This window comes from Pantherophis guttatus, chromosome 2, assembly GCF_059756535.1.
Source record: "Pantherophis guttatus breed Tessera chromosome 2, ASM5975653v1, whole genome shotgun sequence".
Classification (NCBI taxonomy): domain Eukaryota; kingdom Metazoa; phylum Chordata; class Lepidosauria; order Squamata; family Colubridae; genus Pantherophis; species Pantherophis guttatus.
In genome coordinates, this window is record NC_142064.1 from 253,840,663 (window position 1) to 253,866,091 (window position 25,429).

General features: G+C 39.7%; 1 protein-coding gene and 1 pseudogene across 1 annotated transcript; one reads left to right on the forward strand and one right to left on the reverse strand.

Moving 5' to 3' along the window:
- Nucleotides 1–1,296, forward strand: LOC148115600 (E3 SUMO-protein ligase KIAA1586 pseudogene; annotated as a pseudogene).
- LOC117667966 (zinc-binding protein A33-like) lies at nucleotides 216–24,512 on the reverse strand. Its single transcript, XM_034421603.3, has 4 exons — nucleotides 24,074–24,512; nucleotides 18,776–18,874; nucleotides 8,203–8,301; nucleotides 216–3,090 (listed from the first exon to the last, which is right to left on the reverse strand). Exons 1-4 carry the CDS (start codon nucleotides 24,147–24,149, stop codon nucleotides 2,570–2,572), a joined length of 795 nt encoding a protein of 264 aa, XP_034277494.2. The 5' UTR covers nucleotides 24,150–24,512; the 3' UTR covers nucleotides 216–2,569.
- Nucleotides 24,513–25,429: the final 917 nt, after the last annotated feature.

Sequence of the window (25,429 nt, forward strand, 5' to 3'; positions counted from 1 at the left end):
ATGGAAAGTTTTAAAAATGTTGGGTTTACTAAGTACTACCTACAAAAAAAATTAATAGCATTTTGCTTTGATGGTGCCAGCGTTATGCTTGGGAGAAAATCTGGAGTGAGCACTAGAATAGCAAAAGAGTTTCCAAACATCATAATATGGCACTGCTTAGACCATTGTCTCTAACTTGTTTTAGATGACTCCATAAAGCAAATAATGCAAATAAATCATTTTAAAATATTTATTGAAAAGATATATGCTATTTTTCATCAATCCAATAAGAACCAAATTGAACTTAACAAAATATCCGAAGAACTTGAAATTGACATCATAAAGATTGGTAGAGTTTTTGGATCAAGATGGGCTGCCTGTAGTTTAAGGTCAATCCTAGCTGTGTGGCGAGTTTATCCAGTGTTACATCACTATTTTCATTCAAATCAAAAATACTTAGGTATGGCTGCCCGTCTTGAAAATATACATTTTATCACTGATTTGGCATTGATGATCAATATTCTAGAAGAAATTTCTCTTCTTTCCAATGCACTGCAAGCAAGAAATACAGACATCATAAAGGCTGAAAAATTGGTGATAAAATAAATTAAAGCATTTGAAATGCTTAGAAAGGAAAAGGGTGCATACAAACAAAAAGTTGATGGATTAATTACTTCAGAAACCTTCAAACATATAAAATTAGTAGAAAATCATTGATTTGTTAGTCTTCCTCGGGAAAGACTTTTAGAAAGCATCATAACAAATTTAAAGAAAAGACTAATGGATTGTGAACATTTAAAAACAGATAGCCAATTTCAAGATAAATAAATTACAATTTCTAAATGTTTTGGAGCCAGATTACTGGAATATTGAAGAAGTAGTAGTTCCATGGAAAGCAGCTGAAAAAGAACTGGATGCATTTAGTGACATTTTTAATTACAAAATTAGTATCAATGATTTTAGAGATTTTATAGAAAATGTTTTGAAAGATTCCGAGAAATATGCAAATCCTGTAACAGTATTAAAAAAACTAAAGCTATTGGCAGAACAATTGCTGTAAGTTTAGCGGAAGCGGAAAGGGGTTTTTCACAAATGAACATCATATGTTCAGAGAGCAGAAGTCGCCTAACCGTTTCTAATATAACCAACTTAATGATCATAAATTTAATTGGCCTACCGCCACAGAAATGGGACCCTATTCCTGTAGTTAAGAAGTGGTTTAGAGCAAATCACAGTGCTGATGATGCTCGCGCGAAAGCGAAAAAAGAGGCAATTGAGGATGCCAATAAAACTGCGATTTGGCAATACCTTAAATAAGTTTTATTGTTTTTTGTTAAGTATTTAATAGTTTTTCATTAATACTTTAAAACTCTTGTAACAATCTAGTTTTGTGTACCACTTTTATAATAAACTAATAATAAACTATCTTTTGTTATATCTTTTTTTATACATAAAACTGTCCTTAGGGCAAAGAAGTGATGTCGAGTTGGCCATGCCCACCCGGTCACATGACCACCTAGCCATGCCCACCCGGTTACATGACCAACTAGCCACACCCACCTGGTCACATGACCAACTAGCAACACCCACCTGGTCACATGACCAACTAGCCACACCCACCAAGCCATGACCACCCATTCACATGACCACCTAGCCACACCCACCAAGCCACACCCACCAAGCCATGCCTACAGAATCAGTTGTTAACAAATTTGAATCCCACCACTGATGAGCGGCACTTCTCCTTGTAGCACTGAGTTGCTTGGCTTTTGAAATCCAGCGCTGCTTCTCCAGCTGCTGAGCCCGAGCACTCTTGAAATCCAAGAGTGTTGGATTTCAAAAGCCAAGGGTATCAGTGCTACAAGGAGAATCAAGAAAGACCCTGAAGCTCTGCTGCCTGGGATCCATGTGGGCTGCCGCAGTGGGAGGGCAGGCATGGCTGGCTGGCTGGACACTGCCCGGAATGCAGGAAGACAACCAATCTCAGAGACCACCAAGGATCCCTCACAAATAAGTATTGGGCACAATCCTCAAATTCAGGAGAAAGATTGAAACATGATTTATGCCTCCAGTTCTTTTTCATTAAACTTTTTAAAAAGTTATTTTTGAAGCACAGCTAATTATTGCCGTTCAGGAAATTGTTGATCTAGAAGAGATCTTTGTGGTTATGGATGGCATTTGGGGTGGCAATAGAGCAGGGGTGTCAAACACAAGGTCCATGTGACAGATCCAGCCCACGATGTGGTCAGATCCGGCCCATGAGGCCGTCTTGGAAAATGTAAGGGCCCAGCCCGAGTCGCTTCAGCCCAGTCTACCCAATGCGAAGAGGAAACATCGGGCCAGTGTGGCTTCGGCCCAGTCTACCCAATGCAAAGAAGAAACATGCCAGCAGTTTGGGAGGTGGCATCAAGCTGGCCACGCCCACCCAGTCGGCCATGCCCACCTGGCTCCCTGAGGTCAACCACAGGCCTGATGCAGCCCTCAATGAAATTGAATTTGACACCCCTGCGATAGAGGGAAAAGAAGGACAAAAGAAATTGAATTGAAATCTGAAGCTCTTCCAGCATGATGACCCCATTGTTCCACTATATCATGGGTGAAGGACAAGCTGTCCATTCCACTTATAGATCAAGAACCATGGGTGAATCTTCTCTCCGTGAAAATTTTCTTTTGGAAAAGCAAAGATTTCGGCATTCGTGTCACCATCAAAAAATGCTAAGAGGCCTTGTGGATAGTCCAGAGAAACTCGGACCCTTTTCAGAGGATGGCACAATGTCAAATTCGTCCTGGGATGGGTGACCGCCTCATACCGTCCATCAATTCGCTGAATTGCCCAGTAGCCTCCACGAGAATCGAAAAGAATCCGCCCATTTCTGTTTGAAGTTTCCCTAACAATTCCCACCCCCCACCACTCTCCTCCCTCCACCACCTCTACCTCCCAGCACCACTTCCCAGAATTGAAGCCCTGGTGACTTATGACACTGGCCATAATGTCGTATCTCATAGGACTGCTGGGCACATGTTGTTTCATGTCTTTCCATCTCACGCTTTTCAAATCAGAGGATACGTAAAGCTGGGGATGCGCTGTGTTCGGATCCAGAGTCAGATTTGCTGTGTGGAAGAAAGAAAAGTTGCAAGGAAGAAGGAATTACCATCTTTCTGATGCCATCTGGTTTATTTAATTAATAAGAAATATTGTAACTGGTGGCCAAGTTATGCTGAAATTATATCTTCTAAAAGTCCAAGAGGCTTGCTCACAATCTGATAGTTCTATCTTTCAAAGAAAAGAAAAGAAAAGAAAAGAAAAGAAAAGAAAAGAAAAAAAGGAAAAGAAAAGAAGAGAAGAGAAGAGAAGAGAAGAGAAGAGAAGAGAAGAGAAGAGAAGAGAAGAGAAGAGAAGAGAAGAGAAGAGAAGAGAAGAGAAGAGAAGAGAAAAGAAAAGCCTTATTCCAGTAAGGGAAAGGGTGTGGGATCCATGAAGAAAAGAAATCAGTTTCTTTAATCTCTGGGAAACCTGCTGGCTAATCCTCAAGAAAAGCAAGTTGGCTTAGGGAAAAAAAAAAAGTCCTAGCTCATTATTAGATGAAGATTTTCTAACTGAAAGCCTTGGGAGCAAGGTAAATTTAGCCAAGAAATTATAGACAATTACATCAATTAATTTCAAATGATGGTTGTTTTTTTTGCTCCATAAACTAAAATTTATTTTATTTTCTGCTCCTAAGCAATACACCTTTTAAAGTGTGAAGGCTTTTTTTTTTTTTGTGCATGTTATGAAGTCACATAATTTTCGTAATTGGTATATATACATTATCACTTGCATATATTATTTAAAAATCATGCCCATTCTGCAAAATCTGCAGTCTCTCTCTCTCTCTCTCTCTCTCTCTCTCTCTCTCTCTCTCTCTGTGTGTGTGTGTGTGTGTGTGTGTGTGTGTGCATATATGTTTGTGTATATATATATTGAAGGGACATAATAATAGTAGAATAGGTAGAATTACTGGACATAATAATAACTTGCTATTTCACTTCTGTAAGAATTGCTTTGCTCCTGTAAGAATTAGAATTGCCTCGGCCATTTGCTTCTACCAGTGATCTAACTCCTGTTATCTTGTTTTTGTGTACAATTCAGTGCCTGGGGTGAGGTATGTCATGGCCTGGCAGGGTTACATCAAGCAAATACCTGTGTTGCTAAGCACCCAGCCCCTCTGTTGCTAAGCACTCAACCCCCCTGCTCCTTGCTGCACGGCCAATGCAGGGCTACAAGGAAGGCATGGGCCAGGGGGGGCCAGAATTGGGTACTAAACTGATGTCTGAAGGTATAAAAGGATGTCATACTTTCCCCAAGGTGTGGCTATTCCTTACATGCATTGTGTCTGTATGTTCTGGATATAGTTTCACCCAGTAATTTGTTTTGGCCAAAAATAAAATCTGCTTCTTTTTGCAAGCCTCGTCTTGAGTCACACTCTCTTTGGCATCTCAGTGGCTCGGGGAAACTTCCAGGACCTTACAATATATTGCTTAAATGCTGATTCCACAGTCAGACATTTGGCTTTAAGAGGTCTTCTTTCCTTGCATTGCAGACTTGACTGTCATTTTATTTATTTATTTATTTATTAAATTTGTATACCGCCCTACTCCCGAAGGACTCAGGGCGGTGAACAGCCATAAAATAAAACATATAGATACAAAATTTAAAATAGAGATAAAACAAATTAAATAAATTTGTTAAAATTAAAATTTAAATTTTTAAAACCCCAATAATTTAAAACCAAATTTAAAATTCCCATTTAAAAAGGGGAAAATTTAGGTCAATATTTCAATATTGTTCCCACTCTCCCTTTCTTGATTTGCTCAGATTAATAAATATTAATCAGTATAAAGATATGCCATGTAAACCTGATGTTTAGCACTCTTTTTCACCTCTCCCCTTAGTTGTATTTATTCAAATAAACTTCTGTGTGTCTGCATTACAGATCCAGAATCTCCTTGGGCCTTGCCAGCCTTCTTCTCAGAAGGAGAAAACTGAGCCCTTGATTAAAATGCCCTGCCCTTCTAAGGATGACTAACCCTCTGCTCTACCTGAATTCCAGTAATGGGGAAATTCCTCCATTCCGTAACCATGTAGTAGAAGTACGGTAGTTCTTAACTTACAGCCATTCGTGTAGTGACTGTTTGAAGTTACAATGGCACTGAAAAAGTGACTTATAACCGTTTTCACACTTAAGACCAGTGCAGCATCCCCATGGTCATGTGAGCAAAATTAGGATGCTTGACAACTGGTTCATATTTATGACGGTTGCAGTGTCCTGAGGTCAGGTAATCCTTTTTTGTGATTTTCTGACAAGCAAAGTCAATGGGAAAGCCAGATTCACTTAACAACCGTGTTACTAGAATGGAATGGAATGGAATAGTGTAGCGTAGCATAGCATAGCATAGCATAGCAAAGCAAAGCAAAGCATAGCATAGCATAGCATAGCATAGCATAGCATAGCATAGCATAGCATAGCATAGCATAGAATAGAATAGAATTGGAAGGGACCTGAGAAGTCTTCTAGACCAGCCTCCTGCTCAAGCAGGAGAACCTACACCATTTCAGATAAGTGACTGCCCAGTCTCTTCTTAAAAACCTCCAGTGATGAAGCACCCACAACCTCTGAAGAGAAGCTGTTCCACTGGTTAATTGTCCTCCCTGTTAGGAAGTTTCTCCTTAATTCCAGGTTGCTTCTCTCTTTGATTAGTTTCCAACCATGGTTTCTTGTCCTGGCCTCTGGTGCTTTGGAGAATAATTTGACCCCCCTCTTCTAACTTAACAACTGCAGTGATTCTCTTAACAATCGTGGTAAGGAAGGTTGTAAAATGGGGCAAAGCTCGTTTAACAACTCCTCTTGCTCAGCAACAGAAATTTTGGGGTCAATTGAGGTCGTAAATCTAGGACTATCTGTATGGCTACTTATTCAGCTACCAACAATTCATGCAGAAAACTATCCCCTACAGACACCCTGGAACTCAGAGAGAGAGTTGAGGTCTCAAACCGGGATCCTTCTGGCTTATCCTGGTGTGTGTGTGTGTGTGTGTGTGTGTGTGTGTGTGTGTGTGTGTGTGTGTGTGAGAGAGAGAGAGAGAGAGAGAGAGAGAGAGAGAGAGAGAGAGAGAGAGAGAGACCACACATTCCTGCTAAGATTCATCTACTTTTCCTCTTCCAAAATCTCATCCTCCAGGAAGTGAGTTTGTTAAAGGTGGTCCTCGACTTACGACCACAATTGAGCCCAAAATTTTCTATTGCTAAGTGAGACATTTGTTAGGTGAATTTTGCCCCTTTTTACAACCTTTCTTGTCACAGTTGTTAAATGAAACACTGCCGTTGTTAAGTTAGTTGTATGGTTGTTGAGTGAATCTGGCTTCCCCATTGACTTTGCTTGTCAGAAGGTCACAAAAAGGAGTCATATGGCCCGGGACATTGCAACCATCATAAATATGAGGCAGTTGCCTTCAGTTGCCAAGCATCTGAATCATGTGACCATGGGGATGCTGCGAAGGTCGTAAGTGTGAAAAAACAGTCATAAATCACTTTTTTTCAATGCCATTGTAACTTCGAATGGCCACTAAATGAATTGTAAATTGAGGACTACCTGTATTAATAGGGTTGAGATATGGGATATAGTTGAAATACATCCGTATCTGAATTTATTTCATCTGGAAATGCACCACTGCTAGGTAGCATCTCTCTTATTAATATTGGGAGAAAGCATTTCACTTTCTGCTGGATTGTGGCCAAAGAGAGAAAAATAGTGAGCAGTTTATTTTTCTTACTTCAGGCAGAAACAAACAGGAAGGGGAATACTGTCCGAGGCCCGGATGGGTGAAACCTGGGTTTTTTGTGCTTAATTCATGTGGTAATTGGATCCCTGTTTGTCTAACAATGCTCACTACCAGAGCAATGTGTAGTTACTACAGACAGAAGTGACCTGTTGATATACCGGTAGTCCTCGGTTTATGACCACAATCATTGCTCATTTCTCAAGCAATGAGAAACCACCTACTCATAAGTAAAACAACCCCCTTTTTAAAACAGGGCAGGAATAGTCTTTATTCATGTGGATAGAAAAAAACAAAAATAATTAGTCACAAATTACAGTCTTTTCCCCTTCTGTTCACATGAAAACTCAAGATAAGTCCTTCCATGATTAAGCCAAACAGAAGCAGTTCCTGTTCACATGGGCTGAGGCAAATTCACTATCTATTATTTCCCAGCAGGAAGACTCTGTATTTGGCACCTCAAATACAAAGCAATTAGTCCCGACAAACCTGTTTCTGGCAAAGGAATCCGACTTGATTGATGTACACTGGAAAACGAAACAGTTGTCTGCGACAATAGGCCACTCCCAAACTCCTAATATTTATTTCCCAGCCAGGGAGGGTTTGGCTAGCATCTACAACTTCTTTTCCCTGAGAGCCGGCTTATTGCCTTCCGTTGCTCTCCTCTCCTCTCCTCTCCTCTCCTCTTCTCTCCTCGCATACATGTATTTGGGATGGGCCCCACCTGTTCCTCCGCCTCACTCAGCTCAGGCCCGAAGACAGCTGCCTCTTCACCTTGGGGTGGATGGAAGGCACCGGCTCTGCCTCTGCCTCTGATTCTGCTTCCTCATCAGAGCCTTCCAAAGACTCCGAAGCTGTCCCAGGCTCCCCCTCTCCCTCCTCCTTGTCTGACTTCGCTGCTAGCTCTGCTGGCAGCCGACGGGCCACAACAAATGGAGCCCAAAATATATGTTGCTAAGTGAAACATTCGTTAAGCAAGTTTGCCCCATTTTACAACTTTTCTTGCCACGGTTGTTAAGTGAATCATTGCATTTGTTAAGTTAGTTACATGGTTGTTAAATGAATCTGGGTTTCCCATTGACTTGGCTGGTCAGAAGGTTGCAAAAAACTGATCACTTGACCCTGGGACACTTCAGCCGTTGTAAATATGAGCCACTTGCCAAGCATCTGAATTTTGATCACATGACCATGCTGGTGCATGCACACGACTGCTGATGCTGCAGCAGTCAAAAGTGTGAACAACGATCATAAGTCACTTTTTTCAGTGCTGTTGTAACTTTGAATGGTCACTAAACGAACTGTTGTAAATCAAGGACTAACTGTATATGAGCTTTTATGCTGCATACCTTTGAAAAGGGAGATGAAAAGACTCCGATTTTACTGTATGCTGGAAAAGGCAGATCTTACCTGTTATACTGTCCTTAGCTGATCGGCAAGGAATACAATTCATTACGCAACTGGAGATTGGCTTCGATGGAAGATTCGGAACACTGACATTCTGTGAAGCTTAAGAAATAAATCAACTTTAGAGCGTGGATGCCATCCGAGATAATTAATTCTGGATCGCAAAATAAATACCTTTGTGATTATTTATCCTGGTTCACAAAACAAATGTCTCTACTAAATAGAAAACATTGGAATTTTGTAGGTTTTGTTGTTTGGAGGATGGTTTAAGGAGTTATTTTAAAAAGAAAAATCCTATGAATAAGAGCAAAACTTCGTGAGCGACATTTGCCTAGGGTTGTTATTATTGTGGTTAATCTTCAATTCAATTCAAAGTCTAGGACTGGGGAAAAATAAACAGTTCAAGTCAGTGGTGAAATGTAAAATTTGTTACTACCGGTTCTGTGGGCATGGCTTGGTGGGGGGTAATGTGACTGGGTGGGCGTGGCCAACTTTTAAAAAAACTTTTAAAAGCATTTTTTCTACAATCTCTGAAGAGGTTGTAAAAAAAATGCTTTTAAAAGGCTCTGACAATCCTAGTTGAGTTGCCTGATCATCAGAGGCTTAAAAGAAAAAAAAAGCCTCTGATGATCAGGCAACTCAGCTGAGATTGTCAGAGCCTTTTAAAAGCATTTTTTTTACAACCTCTTCGGCCAAAGAGTTTGTAGAAAAAAATGCTTTTAAAAGTTAAAAAAAAAAAAGCTTCTGACGATTGCGCGGCTCAGATGGGCATGGGAAGAGGGAGGGATGTTTGCTACCGGTTCTCGGAACTACCTGCCGCTATCCCTATCCGGATCGGGCGATCCAATCCGAACCGGGAGCATTTCACCCCTGGTTCAAGTCCTAACCAAGGACCTCCGAGCTATTAACGTAGTGTCTATTAAGTAGCACCCTATACTCATATAGGGCAGTTTTGAGTAAGGCGGGTTTTTTGCAAAGTCAGGATATTCAGGTCTGATAAGTTCAAAATTTCCATGTATCTAGGCAGCCCTTTGGGTATTGCTCCAAGGGATCCTATTACTATTGGTACAACCACTGATTTCTTCTTCCATAATCGCTCAACTTCAATTTGCAAATCACAATATTTTCTTATTTTTTTTCTAGCTGATCTCTTCAATTCATGCATCACCTAGTATTGTTGTTGTTGTTGTTGATCATCGCACAGTCAGCCAGATGTTCAGACTGGGTTTGGCGTTTTTGTCTACCTATTGAGTCCTTACCAAGAACTGGAGGTTTGACGGTGTTATAGATATCGTCGCAGGATGGAAGCTGTTCCAAATAAAGCCGTCTTTTGCAATTGACTGATGGCGAATTTGTCAGTGCCAACGGTGTTCAAGTGGTGCTCCAGTTGTTTTGGGATTGCACCCCAGGCACCTATTACTATTGGTACTACCCTTGCCTGCCTTTGGCATAGTTGTTCTATCTCTGTTTGTAGGTCTTTGTACTTTGTTATCTTCTCCAGTTCTTTCTCTTCTATTCTGCAGTTAGCTTCTTCTTATCGACAGCTGTTAAGTCCGGGGAGTTATGTGGCTGGTGCCTGTCTGTTTGAATTCTAAAGACAGCTGTTGAGTCCAGAAGGACCCCCAAGTTGCGAGCCCTCTCCGTGGGGGCCAACAACTCGCCCCCAAGAGTCAGTGATGGCACCAACTGACTATATCGGGATGTCGGAAACCACAGCCACTCGGTCTTGGGTGGGTTGAGCCTGAGTCTGTTCCTCCCCATCCAGATTTGTACAGCCTCCAGGCACCGAGACATCACTTCAAGGGCATCCTTGGGGTGTCCGGGGTGGAGATGTACAGCTGGGTGTCATCAGCGTACTGGTGGTACTTCACCCCGAAACCATGGATGATCTCACCCAGTGGCTTCACATAGATGTTGAACAGAAGGGGCAAGAGGACCGACCCTTGTGGCACCCCATATACAAGGGGCCTCAGGGTCAACCTCTGCCCCCCTACCAACACTGACTGCGACCGGTCGGAGAGGAAGGAGGAGAACCACCGCAGCATGGTGCATCCCACCCCTAACCCTTCCAGCCAGTGCAGCATGATACCTTGGTCGATGGTATCAAAAGCCGCTGAGAGGTCTAATAGGACCAGGACAGAGGAGCAACCCCTGTCCCGAGCCCTTGCCTGGTCAGTGGTGAAATCTAAAATTTGTTACTACCGGTTCTGTGGGTGTGGCTTGGTGGGGAGGGGGTAATGTGACTGGGTGGGCGTGGCCAATTTTTTTTTTAACTTTTAAAACCATTTTATCTACAACCTCTTCGGTGAAGAGGTTGTAAAAAAATACTGTCAAAAGGCTCTGACGATCCCAGTTGAGTTGCCTGATCGTCAGAGAGTTTTTAAAAAACCCTCTGCCAATCAAGCAACTCAGCTGGGATCGTCAGAGCCATTTAAAAGAAAAAAACTCAGCTTGGATTGTCAGAGGCATTTAAAAGAAAAAAAGTTTATTTAAAAAACCCTCTTCTGATCAGGCAACTCAGCTTGGATTGTCAGAGCCATTTAAAAGAAAAAAACTCAGCTTGGATCATCAGAGCCATTTAAAAGAAAAAAAGTTTCTTTAAAAAACCCTCTTCTTTTTTTTTTTTTTTTTTTTTATTGCAAAAGTTTTACAATTACATTTTCACCCCTTTTTTTCACCCCCCCACCTCCCTCCCCAAACTTCCCGTCCTCCCTAACCCTCCCTAACCCTCCCCCCCCCCAGACTTCCCTATTATGTACTCATAACTAATAACACTGATATATATACCTGAACCCATCCCTCCCCCTACATAATTTTCCCTCTTTGTCTCTTTATATTAAAATATTTCTAATACATTGTTTTCAAATAAAAGCTATTTGATACTTTCTAATTTGGTATTTGTTCTGAACATATTCTATCCACCTTTTCCATTCCCATTCATAAGTCTCTTGTGAACAATCTTTTAAATATGCTGAAATCTTCGCCATCTCTGCAAAACTAGCCATCTTCGAAGTCCATTCCTCGATAGTAGGCAAAGCTTCATTCTTCCAATATTTACCTATCAACAATCTTGCTGCTGTTATCATATACAATATTAATTTTGTTTCATCCCGTGTAAAACCCTTAACTATGCCCAATAAAAACAATTGTGGAGAAAATTGAATTTTTTTCTTCAAAACATTCTGCATGACCCACCATATTTTTATCCAAAAAGCCTTAACTTTCCTACAGGTCCACCAAACATGATAATACGTAGCATCCAAACATTCACATCTCCAACATTTTGGCTGAACATTAGGGTACATACATGACAACTTTTTAGGATCTAGATGCCATCTATAAAACATTTTATAAAAATTTTCCCTCAAATTCTGCGACTGTGTAAATTTAACATTCTGAACCCAAATTTTTTCCCATGTTTCCAACATCACTGGTTCTTCAAAATTTTGTGCCCACTTAATCATACAATCTTTAACTAATTCCGTTTCTGAATCCCTTTCTAGCAAAACATTGTAAAGCCTTTTAATATGCATTGGACCTTTCTCTCTTATATGTCTAACCAATTCTTCCTCATGCAACATAATACCAGTTTTTTGGTCCTCTTTCCATCTCAATTGTAATTGATTATATTGTAACCAGGTTAAATTAATCCCTTCGTCCAACAGTGTCTGCAATGTCTTCAACTGCCATCTGCCCGCATCTGTAAAAAGAACCTCTTTGTATAAAAACCCCCCGAGTGACATTATATTTGTATTCCACAAGGTATGACCAAGATCCAGCCATAGCGGTATTTTATAATCCCATTTGAGTCGGTGCTTCTTCCAAACTCTCATCAAAGAGTCTCTAAGTATATGACTTTTAAATACTTTATCAACTTTGTCATCATAAAATAGGTAAGCATGCCATCCAAATTCAAGATCAAAACTTTCTGCATTCAATATTCCAGCCTTTTTACTTCCAAACCAATCACTTGTTAAAGTTAAAGCTGCTGCATCATAGTATAACTGTAGGTTTGGAAGTTTAAGGCCTCCTCTTTCTGGAACATCTTGCATAATTTTCAATTTCACTCTCGGCTTTTTCTCGTTCCAGACAAACTTATTAAGTCCAGTTTGCCAAACTTTCAGTTGTTTATCACTTTTAAGCACCGGAATCATTTGAAACAAAAACAGAAATCTTGGCAAAATGTTCATCTTAACTGCTGCTATTCTTCCAAGTAAAGACAGTTGCAGCTTTTTCCAAGTCTCCATGTCTTTCTGAACCTCTCGCCACAACACCTCATAGTTATTTTGAAACAATTTCATGTTTGATTCTGCAACCTGAACTCCAAGATATTTTACCTTAGGTACAATTTCAAAACCTGCCCTCCTTTCAAACTCATGTTTATGATCTTGTGTCATATTTTTGACTATCATTTTAGTCTTTTTTGAGTTCACTCTGAAACCTGAAACTCTACCATAGTCTTGTATAATGTCGTTCATCAAGATTATTGATTCCATTGGTTGTGATAGGGTAACCACCAGATCATCTGCAAATGCCTTTACTCTATAATCCTCTTGCCTTATCATTATGCCTTTCAAAATTTTTGAGTCCCGTATTGTATTTAGCAAGACTTCCAATGTTAAAATAAATAAAAGTGGGGACAACGGACATCCCTGTCTTGTTCCTTTTTCAATTTTAAACTCTGTCGTCAAACTTCCATTAATAATAATCTGTGCTTTTTGCTCTTGATAAATTGCTGAAATTGCCTGTGTAAACTGGTCCCCAAAGCCCATCTTTTTTAAAGTCTTTAGTAGAAAATTCCAATCCACTCTATCAAAGGCCTTCTCCGCATCCAAAAAGACCAGCACTGCAGAAATCTGTTTATTCTTATCAAGATATTCCAATAAGTCTATTACTTGCCTTACATTGTCCTTCATGTATCTACCCTCAATAAATCCCGCTTGGTCCTCATGAATCACCTTTTGGATTACTGGCATCAACCTGTTGGCTAATACCTTCGCGTAAATTTTATAGTCTGTGTTCAAAAGAGATATTGGTCTGTAGTTCTCTGGTTTTTTAGGACCAACTTGTTCTTTTGGTATCAAAGATATATAAGCAGTTGTCCAGGATGGGGGTATTTTACCCCCTTGTTGAATATTGCAAAATAAATCTCTAAGTTGTCCCACCATTTCAGCTTGTAAAGTTTTGTAATACACTGCAGTCAAACCATCCGTGCCAGGAGCTTTGGCTGTTTTTAGCTGTTTAATTGCTGCTGTTATCTCCTCCTCTGTTATAGGATAATTCATTCTTTCCTTTTGTTGATCAGTAATTTTTGTAACTCTCTTATCCTTTAAATATTTTTCTATAAGTCCATTCTGCACCTCATCTTTGGCATATAGTTTAGTATAATAATCCACAAAAGCTTCTTTAATTAGTTTTTGTTGAAAGATTTCTTTCCCTCCAATATCAATACTATCAATAGTCCGTATACTTTGTTTTTTCCTCAATGTGTAAGCCAACCATCTGCCCGGTTTATTAGCATTGCAAAATGTATTATGCTTCGCGTATTGTAAACTTGTTGCAACTTGTTCCGCCATAAGCATTTGGAATTGGTCTTTCAAAAGTTTTATAGCACTTCGTATTCTTTCATCTGTTGGGTTTTTAATAAGTAACTGTTCTTTATTCTTTATTTCCATTTCCAACTCAGATCTTTTCTTTTGTCGGAACAGTCTATGTTTAGAATTCATGTAGATAAGTACCCCTCTCATATAAGCTTTACTTGCATCCCAAACAATTTCAACTGGGGTACCTTTATTCAAATTTATTTCAAAAAATTCTTTCAAATGCTTTTTAAGTTCTATTATATTTTTTTCATATCTAAACAGGTTCTCATTTAATCTCCAAGAACGTCTCTCAACCTTATCCATCTCGATTTCTATCCATACAGGACTATGATCAGACAAAATTCTTGGAAAAATCTTTGTTCTTTTTGTCTTAACAAGTAGATCATTTGACAACAAGATAAAATCAATCCTAGAAAAAGATCTATATCTATCAGAAAAAAAAGTGTAATCCAATTCATTTGGGTTATGTATTCTCCAAACATCTTTTAGTTCCATATCTTCTTTCATATCAAAAAAGGTCTGTGGTAATCTAATTCTAGACTTTGCCAAGCTCTTTTTATCTAATTTAGAATCAATTACTCCATTCCAATCTCCCATAATTAAAATAGATCTGTAGTCCCATTGCAATATTTTAGTATGTAACATCTTGTAAAAATAATCCTGTTGTTGGTTGGGAGCATAAATTCCAATCAAAAGAATTTGACCATTTGCTGTAAACAATTCAATTGCTACAAATCTACCATCTTGATCTACTTCTATAACTTTTGCTGTTAATTTTTTATTTACATAAATAACCACACCATTCTTTTTCTGCGAAGTTGAAGATATATAATGTGCTCCTAGTTTTGAGTTTATCAAATATTTTTGATCTTGAGTTGTAATATGCGTTTCTTGTAAACATATTATATCATTATTAAATTGTTTCAAATATGTAAATAATTTTTTCCTTTTCTGTGCTGAATTCAACCCATTGACATTCCAAGATAAACACTTAAAGGTCATTAGCCTCTTTCTGGAGCGCGGAGCAATATACTTGAAGTTCATCCGCGAGCTTCGATCTCGCTCCTCCCATAGCGCCAATCTCTTGTGCAGTGCTCTTAACTGCCTTCTTGTCTTGTCTTTCCTGTTGTTGTTGTTGCTTCTGTTTAAGTAGCTTGGATTGAGCTCTAGTTATACGTTGATCTTTAACTTCAGTCAACTGAATCAAATCCAAAATTGGAGAAGAATCCAGCGATGGCTCACTCAGAATACCTCCTTCTGCACCTTGCACGTTTTCTAATTCCTGCTTAGACTGTTCTTTCAATTGCCTCTCTTCACTCTCCTTAATCTCCAGAACTGTAGATGTACGTGGAGATGGTGTTCTTTCCATAAGAATAGTACTGTAGAAGTGTTGCGCCTTCTCCACGGTATTCAACCGATATCCTTCTCCCTTATATCTGAAAATTACCCCAGCTGGTGCATCCCACCGGAAGGGTATCTGTAAATTTTTCAATTCCTTAACAAGAAAACCGAATTCTTTTCTAGCTTTCAGCATTTTAGGAGGTAACTCTTTAAAAATTACAAGCCGTGAGCCCCCCACTTGTATAGAAGTGTGAAAAGATTTTTGCAGGATATCATTTCTAATTTCTCTCTCAGTAAAGTATATGACCACATCTCTGGGTAATTGTCTTTGCCTGGCCACCCAAGAGTTCACTCTGTAAATTTTATCTATTTTATGAAATACCAAATCAGGATTAACTTGTAAAATCTTAGCCAGGGCTTCAGAGCAAACTTGTTTCAAGTCCTGTCTTTCCTCCTCTCGAATTCCCCGAAGCCGTATGGCAAATTCCATCGCCCGGAATTGTATCATAACAATCTCATCTTCAATTCTCTGCATTTTATTGTCAACTTCATCAATTTTATAATCATTGTCTTTCATCCTAACATTAACTTCTGATTTAAATTCTTCAACTTTAAAATCAACTTTCCCAATAAAATCTGCCAGGCCAGACGCCACTTCTGATATTTTTTTGGTCACCATAATTTGATTCTGTTTCACCATGTCTTTAACTTCATTAATTTCCTGCAAAAATTCCTGATGTGATTTTTGAAGTTCCTGTTGTGATTCTTGAAATTTATCATCCAAAGTTTTAGAAATAAATTCTTTTAAATCTGCCACATCAAATTCTTTTTTCTGAGTTTGTAACTGTTGAGCAGGGGGAAGTTGCGTTTGCTGTTTGTGTGTGGGGGATCCCCCCCCCTAATGCCTTCCCTTCCTGCTTCTTTGAAGCCATCCTGGCTCGTGATCTAGTTTTTCTAAAGAGGGAGGTTCCTTTTCCTTTCCCTCCTGCACAAAGACTTCTAAAAAAGTCCCCCAGATTTGATCAAACAAGGGTTAAAATAAAGCAAAGTCCAATATTGAAAAGGGAAAAAATTTCCCAGTTATTTCTCTTATAACAAGCGAGGCAGCTTAGTAGCAACTTGGAAACTTTGTAGCAAAACAAAGTAACTTCACCAATCCACACTCGCTGGCTCGTTAACTCTGAAGCTAGGCGCCATGTTTTTTCAAAGCACTTTCACTCATTTGCATTTTCTCAGATTGAAAAGTCAACAAAGTGCTAATACTTGCGTTTCCAAATTTCAGGATTCAGGTAGTTTCGCTGTTTTTTAAAGCTAGTTCTTTCGCTTTAAGTTTCCTGCAGCCGGCTTGTTCTGCAGGAGCAGAATCGTCCCACGCCGCCCGGAGTTCCAGCAGGTTGGAAGGGAGCCGCGCCTGTTTCCTCCCCAGAAACGATTCCCTGGGGGGTTACAGGGGCTCGACCTGTGCCCTGCTATCTCTCCTCCAACAATCCTCAGGATTTTGAAGTTTTCGAGCCGCTTCTCGATCGCGAAGCGGCTCTACAGGCGGCGGGGCTGGCGGAGCTTCAAAGAGCGCCGCCGTCGCCGAAGACAAGGAAACCGGAAGTCCAAAAAAACCCTCTTCTGATCAGGCAACTCAGCTTAGATCGTCAGAGCCATTTAAAAGAAAAAAACTCAGCTTGGATCGTCAGAGGCATTTAGAAGAAAAAAAGCCTATGATGATCGTGCGGCTCAGCTAGGCATGGGGGTGGGGCAGGGATTTTTTGCTACTGGTTCTCCGAACTACCCGCCTCCATCGCTACCGGATCGGGCAATCCAGACTGAACTGGGAGCATTTCACCCCTGTTCTGGGTGGTGTAAAACAGAACTAAAAGCAATTAACTGTTAAAAACTAATTATTATGTTAATAATTATAATCATATATTTATAATTATCAATAACACTTAATAACACTCCCACCAACACTGACAGGGCAAGCTGTTTGTAACATAATGCAAACTCCACTTCTTTCTAGCACTGATAATGTTACCTAGTTGGGTAATGAAACATCTGCAAGAAAACAATCAAGCTTAGAAAGTGACAGGGACCTCACAGTCAATAAATACATTAAACAGTAGAAAAACCAAACGAAGACATAGAATAATAGACAAAGAGATATTAAAAATAATGGAGGCACCTCACTAGTTCACTAGTTCCCCAGGGCTGCTGGCATAACCGGATCTTGAGAGAATCTCTGGAAGCTCACAGTGATAAGGCCAATCTCATCTCATATGGTCTCATATAAATCCTCTCAAATATGTGGTATGATCTATACACATGGGAATTAGGGAGGTGTCTGCCTAATCACATACCTTCTTTTTATTTTGGACCTAAGCCATGCTTTTCCCCGTGTCAATTTGGAAACAGATCTAGCCTATCTTTTCAAGAGCATCTTGAAGGAGCCGTGATGGCACAGTGGTTAGCATGCAGTATTGGAGGCGAATTCTGCTGACTGGCTCAAGGTTGACTCAGCCTTCCATCCTTCCGAAGTCGATAAAATGAGGACCCAGATTGTTAGGGGCAAAATGCTGACTCCATAAACCGCTTAGAGAGGGCTGTAGAGCACTCTGAAGCAGTATATAAATCTAAGTGTTTATAACACTTAGCCTCTACAATTTCACACATTACAAATGATGTATGCAGCATAATATATATTCTTCACTCAGACTGGTGGATTGCATATTGAGAATCTATTCAGATCTATGCAGTTGGCATTTCAGCAAATGGGATGGGAAAAACATAAAAATGTTGTGATGCTCTCGGCATATTTTCTGATCATCCAATATATCTTGGAACATACAATGGGGTACTTACAGGTACTCATCAACGTATGACTGCAATTGAGCCCAAATTTTGGTGTTAGGTCAATGAGGTCATTAAATGGGTCATCATATGACTGCGCGCCATTTTCATGATTTTTTTTTTTTGTGCTGAGACCATGAAGCCAATGGACATTTTTTTCTGGAAACTGGAAGTAAATGCCAATTTCCCACCAATAACGTCTTAAAATGGTGGTCACCTGAACACAGGATGCTGCAAAAAGCCACAAAGGCAGGCCAGTTGTCAAGTGCCCCAAATTGACTTGGGGGGAGGGGCTCTCCGAACTTCAAAACTGGGTCATAAATAGATACGGGAAAGTCTGTCGTAACTATGAATGATCACCAAGCAACTGGTCATAAGTCAAGGACTGCCTGTAGTGATGGCAAATTGTGTTACTGTGACAAATGTGACAATAAAAATATTACCTGAGTAGTAGAAATAATCTTAAACCACCATTGTTTATCTGCATCACTCCTGTTTAGTAGATGAGTTGCACTTACAGCAATAGCAATAGCACTTAGACTTAAATACCACTTCACAATGCTTTCCAGCCCTCTCTAAGTGGTTTACAGAGTCAGCGTATTGCCCCCAACAATCTGGGTCCTCATTTTACCGACCTTGGAAGATTGGAAAGCTGAGCCAGTCAGGATCGAACTCATGGCAGTGAGCAGAGTCAGCCTGCAATACTGCATTCTAACCACTGTGCCACTCTATGGCTATATGGTAGCAGGAGAGGACGATGATAGGTTGAAGGAACAAAGCAGAACATTTCTTACCTGGAAGAATGAGAACAATCAAAAGCACACCCAGGACCACATTTCCTACAGCCGAAATGCCAAACAAAATTTTCCACAGGAGAGGATTCATCGAAGGATCTGTGGGATTGGAAGGGAATTATGAAGTTCATCATCCGTTCCTTAATTTACATTAAGTATTGTAACTTTAACATTTATTCCCAATGGAAAGCCAAATAAGTGACTGAACACCCAGACATAGGAAGACATATAAATGACCCCAGGAAAAAAGGTGCCAAATTTTGAACTATCCCTTCAGCTATGGGCAATCCTGAATAGGATTCACACCTCACATGGTGCCTGCTGGGACTCTCTGTATAAATGGGGTGCAGTATCCTCTCCTCAGTGTGACTGCGGGGGTCCTATGTCAAACTGTAGTTCACATTGTGACCAGCTGTAAACTGAGGCCGTATACCAGTCCAGTATCTGATTTTTGTTTTAATATAAATGATGCTGTGCTTCAGTGGTCAGATGGCCTAGACCACTGATGGCAAACCCTCTCTAAATGGTTTACAGAGTCAGCATATTGCCCCCAACAATCTGGGTCCTCATTTTACCCATTTTAGAAGGATGGAAGGCTGAGGCAACCTTGAGCCTAGTAAGATTTGAACCGCCAAATTGCAGGCAGCCAGCAGTACTACACTCTAACCACTGCACCACCATGGCTCAATACTTGCTGATATCATCGATCCATTTTGTTTTAGGTGTTTTTACGTGGATGCTTTTTATCAAGTGGGATCCATTCTATGACTGCCTTGGTCCACCTGTCCTGTTTGTCTTGCTATGTGACCAGCCCATTTCCATTTCCATTCTTTTACTGTCTTTCTTTTTTTAATTTTTAAAAATATTTTATTAGTTTTAAAAGTAAAACAATGGACATTGCTCAACATCCCTGGTTTCTAACATTTGCGTCTAAATCAAGTTAATAAGTAATCTATTACTTGATCTATATACAAATTTACATATCTCCTATTTCATTATATATCAAGTACGCAGTATTTTACTTCCTAAACAACTATGCATGTATTTAATAAACCTATATTACATTGACAAATTCAATATACATTGATATATTGATATACATTGATATATACATTTCCAGACATTTGTTATCCCTTGTTTTTGGCATTCTTCCTCTTATCTAAGCAATTATAAAATTTATTCCAGACTTAATAGTATGTTGATTCACTTTTGTCTTTGAGTTCTAAAGTGAGTCTGTCCATCTCTGCACAGCTGTACATTTTGTGTATTACTTCTTCTTCTGAGGGTATTTCTTTACACTTCCATTTTTGAGCAAATGCTAGTCTTGCCGCTGTAAGTATATGCAATATTAAATAGGTTACATTATTGTCATATTTGCCATCTGTCATGCCCAGTAAGAAAAATTCCCGCTTAACTTCTATTTTAAACATTAACATCTCTTCTAATTCTTTTACTATCTTGATGGCATCGTATATACTTCCATTTGTTCTCTAATCTGATTTTGTAGCTTTTTAATCTGATTTTGTAGCTTTTTAAATTCTTAAATCTTGAATTTGAATTTGTATTCCCACGTTTAACCTTATTTATTGGATATTCTGATTTAATTTGTCTTTTAACTTTTGTATTTTCTGTTTCTTATTGTTGTGAGCCGCCCTGAGTCCTTCGGGAGAAGGGCGGCATACAAATCCAATAAATAAATAAATAATCCATGCGCAGGCCTTTTTGTCTTGTCTTGTGATGCCGAGCATGTATCTTTCCATGGCTCTTTGTGCCACTCGTAGCTTTTGTATCGATTGTGAGGTTAGTGTCCATGTTTCACCAACATAGCTTAGAGCAGGTAGCACACACTGATTGAAAACTTTTCTCTTCAGGCATAGGGGAAGGTTTTTCTTGAAAATTATGCTTAGCTTGCCAAATGCCTGCCAACCACATTTAACATGCCGTTCAATTTCCTTTATTGTAGCACCTTCTATTGAGATCCGTTAGCCAAGGTGTCACATTTTGACATTTATATTTTATTAAGTTTTACTCATCTAGGTGAAATGTTAATATATATTGCTAGTCCATGTATGATGTGCCATAAATAAATTAGGTATTGTAACATAAAAGTTCTTGAACAGGTTGAAATCCACCTGCATCCACAGGAATTTAAAGTGACTGTGGGCTGAACATACTCCCTCTCTCAGCCTAGTCTACCTTAAAGGGATGTTTCAGTTGGAAAATAAAACAGCTGGGGGTGCTGTGGACACTGTTGTGTGCACCTGGAAGTGTGATGTGAGTAAGGCAACAACAATAGCAAAACACTACCACCATTCATCTAGAGAAGCTTTTTTAAAAAATGCAACCAAGCTTCCCAACTCAGCATTAAATAGCTTGCCTGCTTAATGTTAAAAATACATAAAAAGAGCATGTGCTATTAAAGTAAGAGGCATTTGGTATGTAAATGAGGTATTCTCTAAAGTTGCTTTGTTGCTCAGTTCTTTAAACATAGCCTGATCAAACTACTTAGGGAAAAGTCATCTCAATTTTATTTTTGCAGTAATTGATTAGAGAGAATCCCATTCCACTCGTAAAGCCTTAGCAATCAATCACATCTAGTGGATTGGAAACATCTGCTCTACAGGAAGAAGCAAAGCCACCCTAAGTAAATGCCATACAAATATTGTGACAGAGGCGAAGCTGCTGGAATTTCCCACTCAGAGCTTCTCTCCAGCCAGAGCCAGCAAAGTACATCATGGGACACAGTAACTTCATTTCCCACTCACACAGAGGAAGACAAATTAGACTTTTAAATATTCAAAATGTGGGAGTAGTCCATTACATTCTTCATATGCATTCTTCCCTTCAATCTGCTATTTTTATAAAGCATAAATGATCAGAAAAGGAAACTAAACTTTTTGCAAACTTCTCTGTCTCTCACATATATGAAATTATAATCTCAAAGAAGGCAAGTTTATCTTGAGGGGCCTCTGGTCATATGGATGTGAATCTGTATTCCTTTTTCTTCCAATTTTCTTTTCTTTTCTTTTCTTCTGTCTAAGATTACTGGATCATTAGGTGATAGAGAAGGAGGAAAACAATATTGTAGACAATTTGATGGGGCAAGAATGGGATTACTTGATTTCTCCGAAGCACATTTTGCAAAACAAGAAACATAACACGTTATACAGTGCTGTGCCAGGGAGAGAAAGAAGCGTAATATAGGAAATTCATTCTATAAAAACTGCCACTAGCATGACAAGTTATCATACGAGTTCCACTAGTATGATTCTACCATGGTGACAATCCATACTAGTAATACACTAGACTAGTATAAAAATCGTGGAATATTAGTGTTCCACTCATAAGATGAGTTGTCAAACTGTGAGAGGGATCTTGAAGTTCTACCAGACCACCGTTTAAGTATGAGCCAGCAGTGTGTTGCAGCTGCCAAAAAAGCCAATGCAGTCCTAGGCTGCATCAACAGAGGGATAACATCAAGATCACATGAATATTAGTACCACTTTATCCTACATTAGTAAAACCATACCTGAAATACTGGATCCAGTTTTTGGATACCACAATATAAAAAAGATGTTGCAACTCTAGATAGAGTGCAGAGAAGAGCAACAAAGATGATTGGAGGCTAAAACAGATGAAGGAGGGTGGCAGAAATTGGGTACGTCTCATCTAACAAAGAGAAGGACTAGGTGACATGATAGTAGTTTTCCAAAGCTAATACAATCTTGGGTTGTGTAAACCGAGGCACAGAATCAAGTATTAGTGCTGCTTTACAAAACTCTAATAAGACCAAACCTGGAATACGGCAACCAATTTTGGTCACCCTACCACAAAAAAAAAAAAAAAAAGATGTTGAGACTTTGGGGAAAGTTCAGAGAAGTGTAACTAAGATGATCAAAGGCCTATAGACTAAACCATATGAAGAACGGCTGCAGGTTTTGGGTCTGGCTAGTCTAAAGAAAACAAGAATTAGTGGTGACATGATAGCAGTATTCCAGTATTTCAGGGACTGCCACAAAGAAGAGGGGTCAAATTATTCTCCAAAGCACCAGAAGGCAGAACAAGAAATAATGGTTGGAAACTAATCAAAGAGAGAAGCAACCTGGAATTAAAGAGAAACTTCCTAACACTGAAGACAATTTATCAGCGAACAGCTTGCTTCCGGAAATCACTGGAGGTTTTTAAGAAGAGACTGGACAGTCACTTGTCTTAGATGGTATAGGTTCTCTTGCTTGAACAGGGGGCTGGACTAGAAGACCTCCAAGGTCCCTTCCAGCTCTATTCTCTAGTCTCTAGTCTCTAGTCTCTAGTCTCTAGTCTCTAGTCTGTTCTGTTCTGTTCTGTTCTGTTCTGTTCTGTTCTGTTCTTTTATGTTCTGTTCTGTTCTGTTCTGTTCTGTTCCTGAGGGGCTGCCAAGAGAAGAGGGGATTAATTTATTCTCCAAAGCACCTGAGGGCAAATAACGGATGGAAGCTTATCAAAGAGAGATCCAACCTAGAATTAAGGAGAAATTTCCTGTCAGTGAGAACAATTTAATTAGTGGAACAGCTTGCCTCCAGAGGTTGTGGGAAGAGACTGAACAGCCATTTGTCTGTCATTGTATATAGGATCTTCTGCTTAAGCAGGGATTAGAAGGTCTATTCCCACTCTGATATTCTGTAACTCTGTAAACTTTAAAAATGGTTTTTATCTTTCCAGAATGTTGTCCCATTGTACGAAATGAGATTTATTGCCATTTTTAAAAGCTCAGTTGTTTATCCTGCCAGCCAACCAGCCTCTCTATTTTAGTCTCTAGCTTCTGGATGTAATTGATACATTTATTTAATATCCTGCCTTTATTATTTTTATAAACAACTCAAGGGGATGAACATATGTAATACTCCTTCTTCCTCCTATTTTCCCCACACAACAACTTTGTGTGGTGAGTTAGACTGAGAAAAAATAACCAGCCCAAAATCCTCCAGCTGATTTTTTATGGCTAAGGCAGAACTAGAATTCATTGCTTCTGATTCCTAGTCTGGACTCTGGTGCCTTAACCACTAGATCAAACTCTCCCTCCCACCCTCTAATAATTGCTAGATATACAGAAAGAACTTAAACTAAGCAAAGGACATGTAGATAATCAAGGAAAGTGTTCGCTGTTAAACAGAAATGACATTTAACAAATGTAATACGCCCCCCGCCCCCAGAACAATAGAGACTGATTCACTTTTACTTTTTTCTTAACTTCTCTTAAAAAAAACTTAGAGCCAATATGCAGAGTAAAATAAAGAAAAATAAGTAGCTGTTAGATATTACCTTTCTTCCCTTTAATGGCTGGCAAGGGACAATCTCTCTTACTTGGATCTATACTCATATATCCATCTTCATCCATCTTTTATAACTTTTGGGGGGTTTTTTTGCTAGTAGCAAGATTTATAGTCTTCGCAAGAGGAAATGACAGTTCTTCAAAATTTCTTCAAACAGCCAGTCTGATACAGTTGTGTAACTGGTTTTACAAAGCCAGCCTCCAAGTTAGTAAATAATTTTTGCCCAAGTGGGATAGGAGACCAGCTTATTCCTTAGTTGCAATCATCAGTAGTGAATTGGTGCTTGAAGTTGCCCATAGGGTAGTTAGCTGAGAGGTGTTTTTAGCCGGATTCAGACATGGAGATAGCCATTTCTGCTCTTTACTTCTCAACCTGTTTCTGTAAGCTTAGTTGCAGGTGTTTACCGCAACTCTTGAGGAAGAAATCAGGTGTCTGGATTGGGAAAGTAGTTGGAAGGAGTTGTGGGTGGCACACCTCCTATACAACAGAATGAATCATCCCAGGATATGATGATGAGCCCCTAAATGACTCACAACTAGATTGTTGAAGAAGGTGCTTTGAAATAAAACATTCTACATAGCTTTGGAGCCCCTTTGTAGGCAATCAGGTTCTTCTCCTTCCATTAGAAATGAGAGACCATATTTCATTGGGAACTAAATGTTTGGGTTTCACCAGTGGTGGGATTCAAATAATTTAACAACCAGTTCTCTACCCTAATGACCGACTGGGTGGGCGTGGCCATGGTGGGCATGGCCAGGGGATTTGACAGGCAGTACTCAGTCTCCTGCAACCCCGAGAGCAAAAACGGGCCATGGGGGGGGATGCGCTGCCCCCCCGGCACCCCATTTTGGGCTTAGTAGGCCGCTCTGCACTTACCTGGGAGCCAAAATGGGGCACGTTTGGACTCCTTGAAGAGGCGGGGAGGGGAAGGGCCAGCCAGCAACTTAACTACTGGTTCACCCAAACAGGCCCAAAACGGCTGAATCCCACCACTGGGTTTCACTCATTTAGTTTCTATCTTTCCAAGTCCAAATTGCACACCTACTCTGAAGGCCAAGTTTTAAAGTCAGAATGAAAAACAGAAGATTGATTTTAGAATGGAGGAGTTTATCCTGGTTCCATGTAGTTACCTATGTCCCACCCATATTCTTAGTCCACTCACTCTCTTGACTTGGAAGGAAGAAGTGGGGAAAGAGAGGAGAAGAAGGAGAAGGAGAAGAAGAAGGGGAGACAACCAGCAGTGATATTAATGTAATGAAGCGGGCTCTGATAGATGACCACTGGATAACTTTCTATTCACTCTATTCTAAAAAGCAATGCATCCGGTTGGAAAAAGTACAAACTC

Bases quoted from the DNA above. Each gene is read 5' to 3' on its own strand.
- LOC117667966 (XM_034421603.3), bottom strand. From the start codon at position 24,149: ATGGATGAAGATGGATATATGAGTATAGATCCAAGTAAGAGAGATTGT. The intron at 18,875-24,073 runs GTAATATCTAAC...CCAATCCCACAG, and splicing joins AGCCATTAAAGGGAAGAAAG to ATCCTTCGATGAATCCTCTC. The intron at 3,091-8,202 runs GTAAGATCTGCC...TCTTCCACACAG, and splicing joins AGCTAAGGACAGTATAACAG to CAAATCTGACTCTGGATCCG.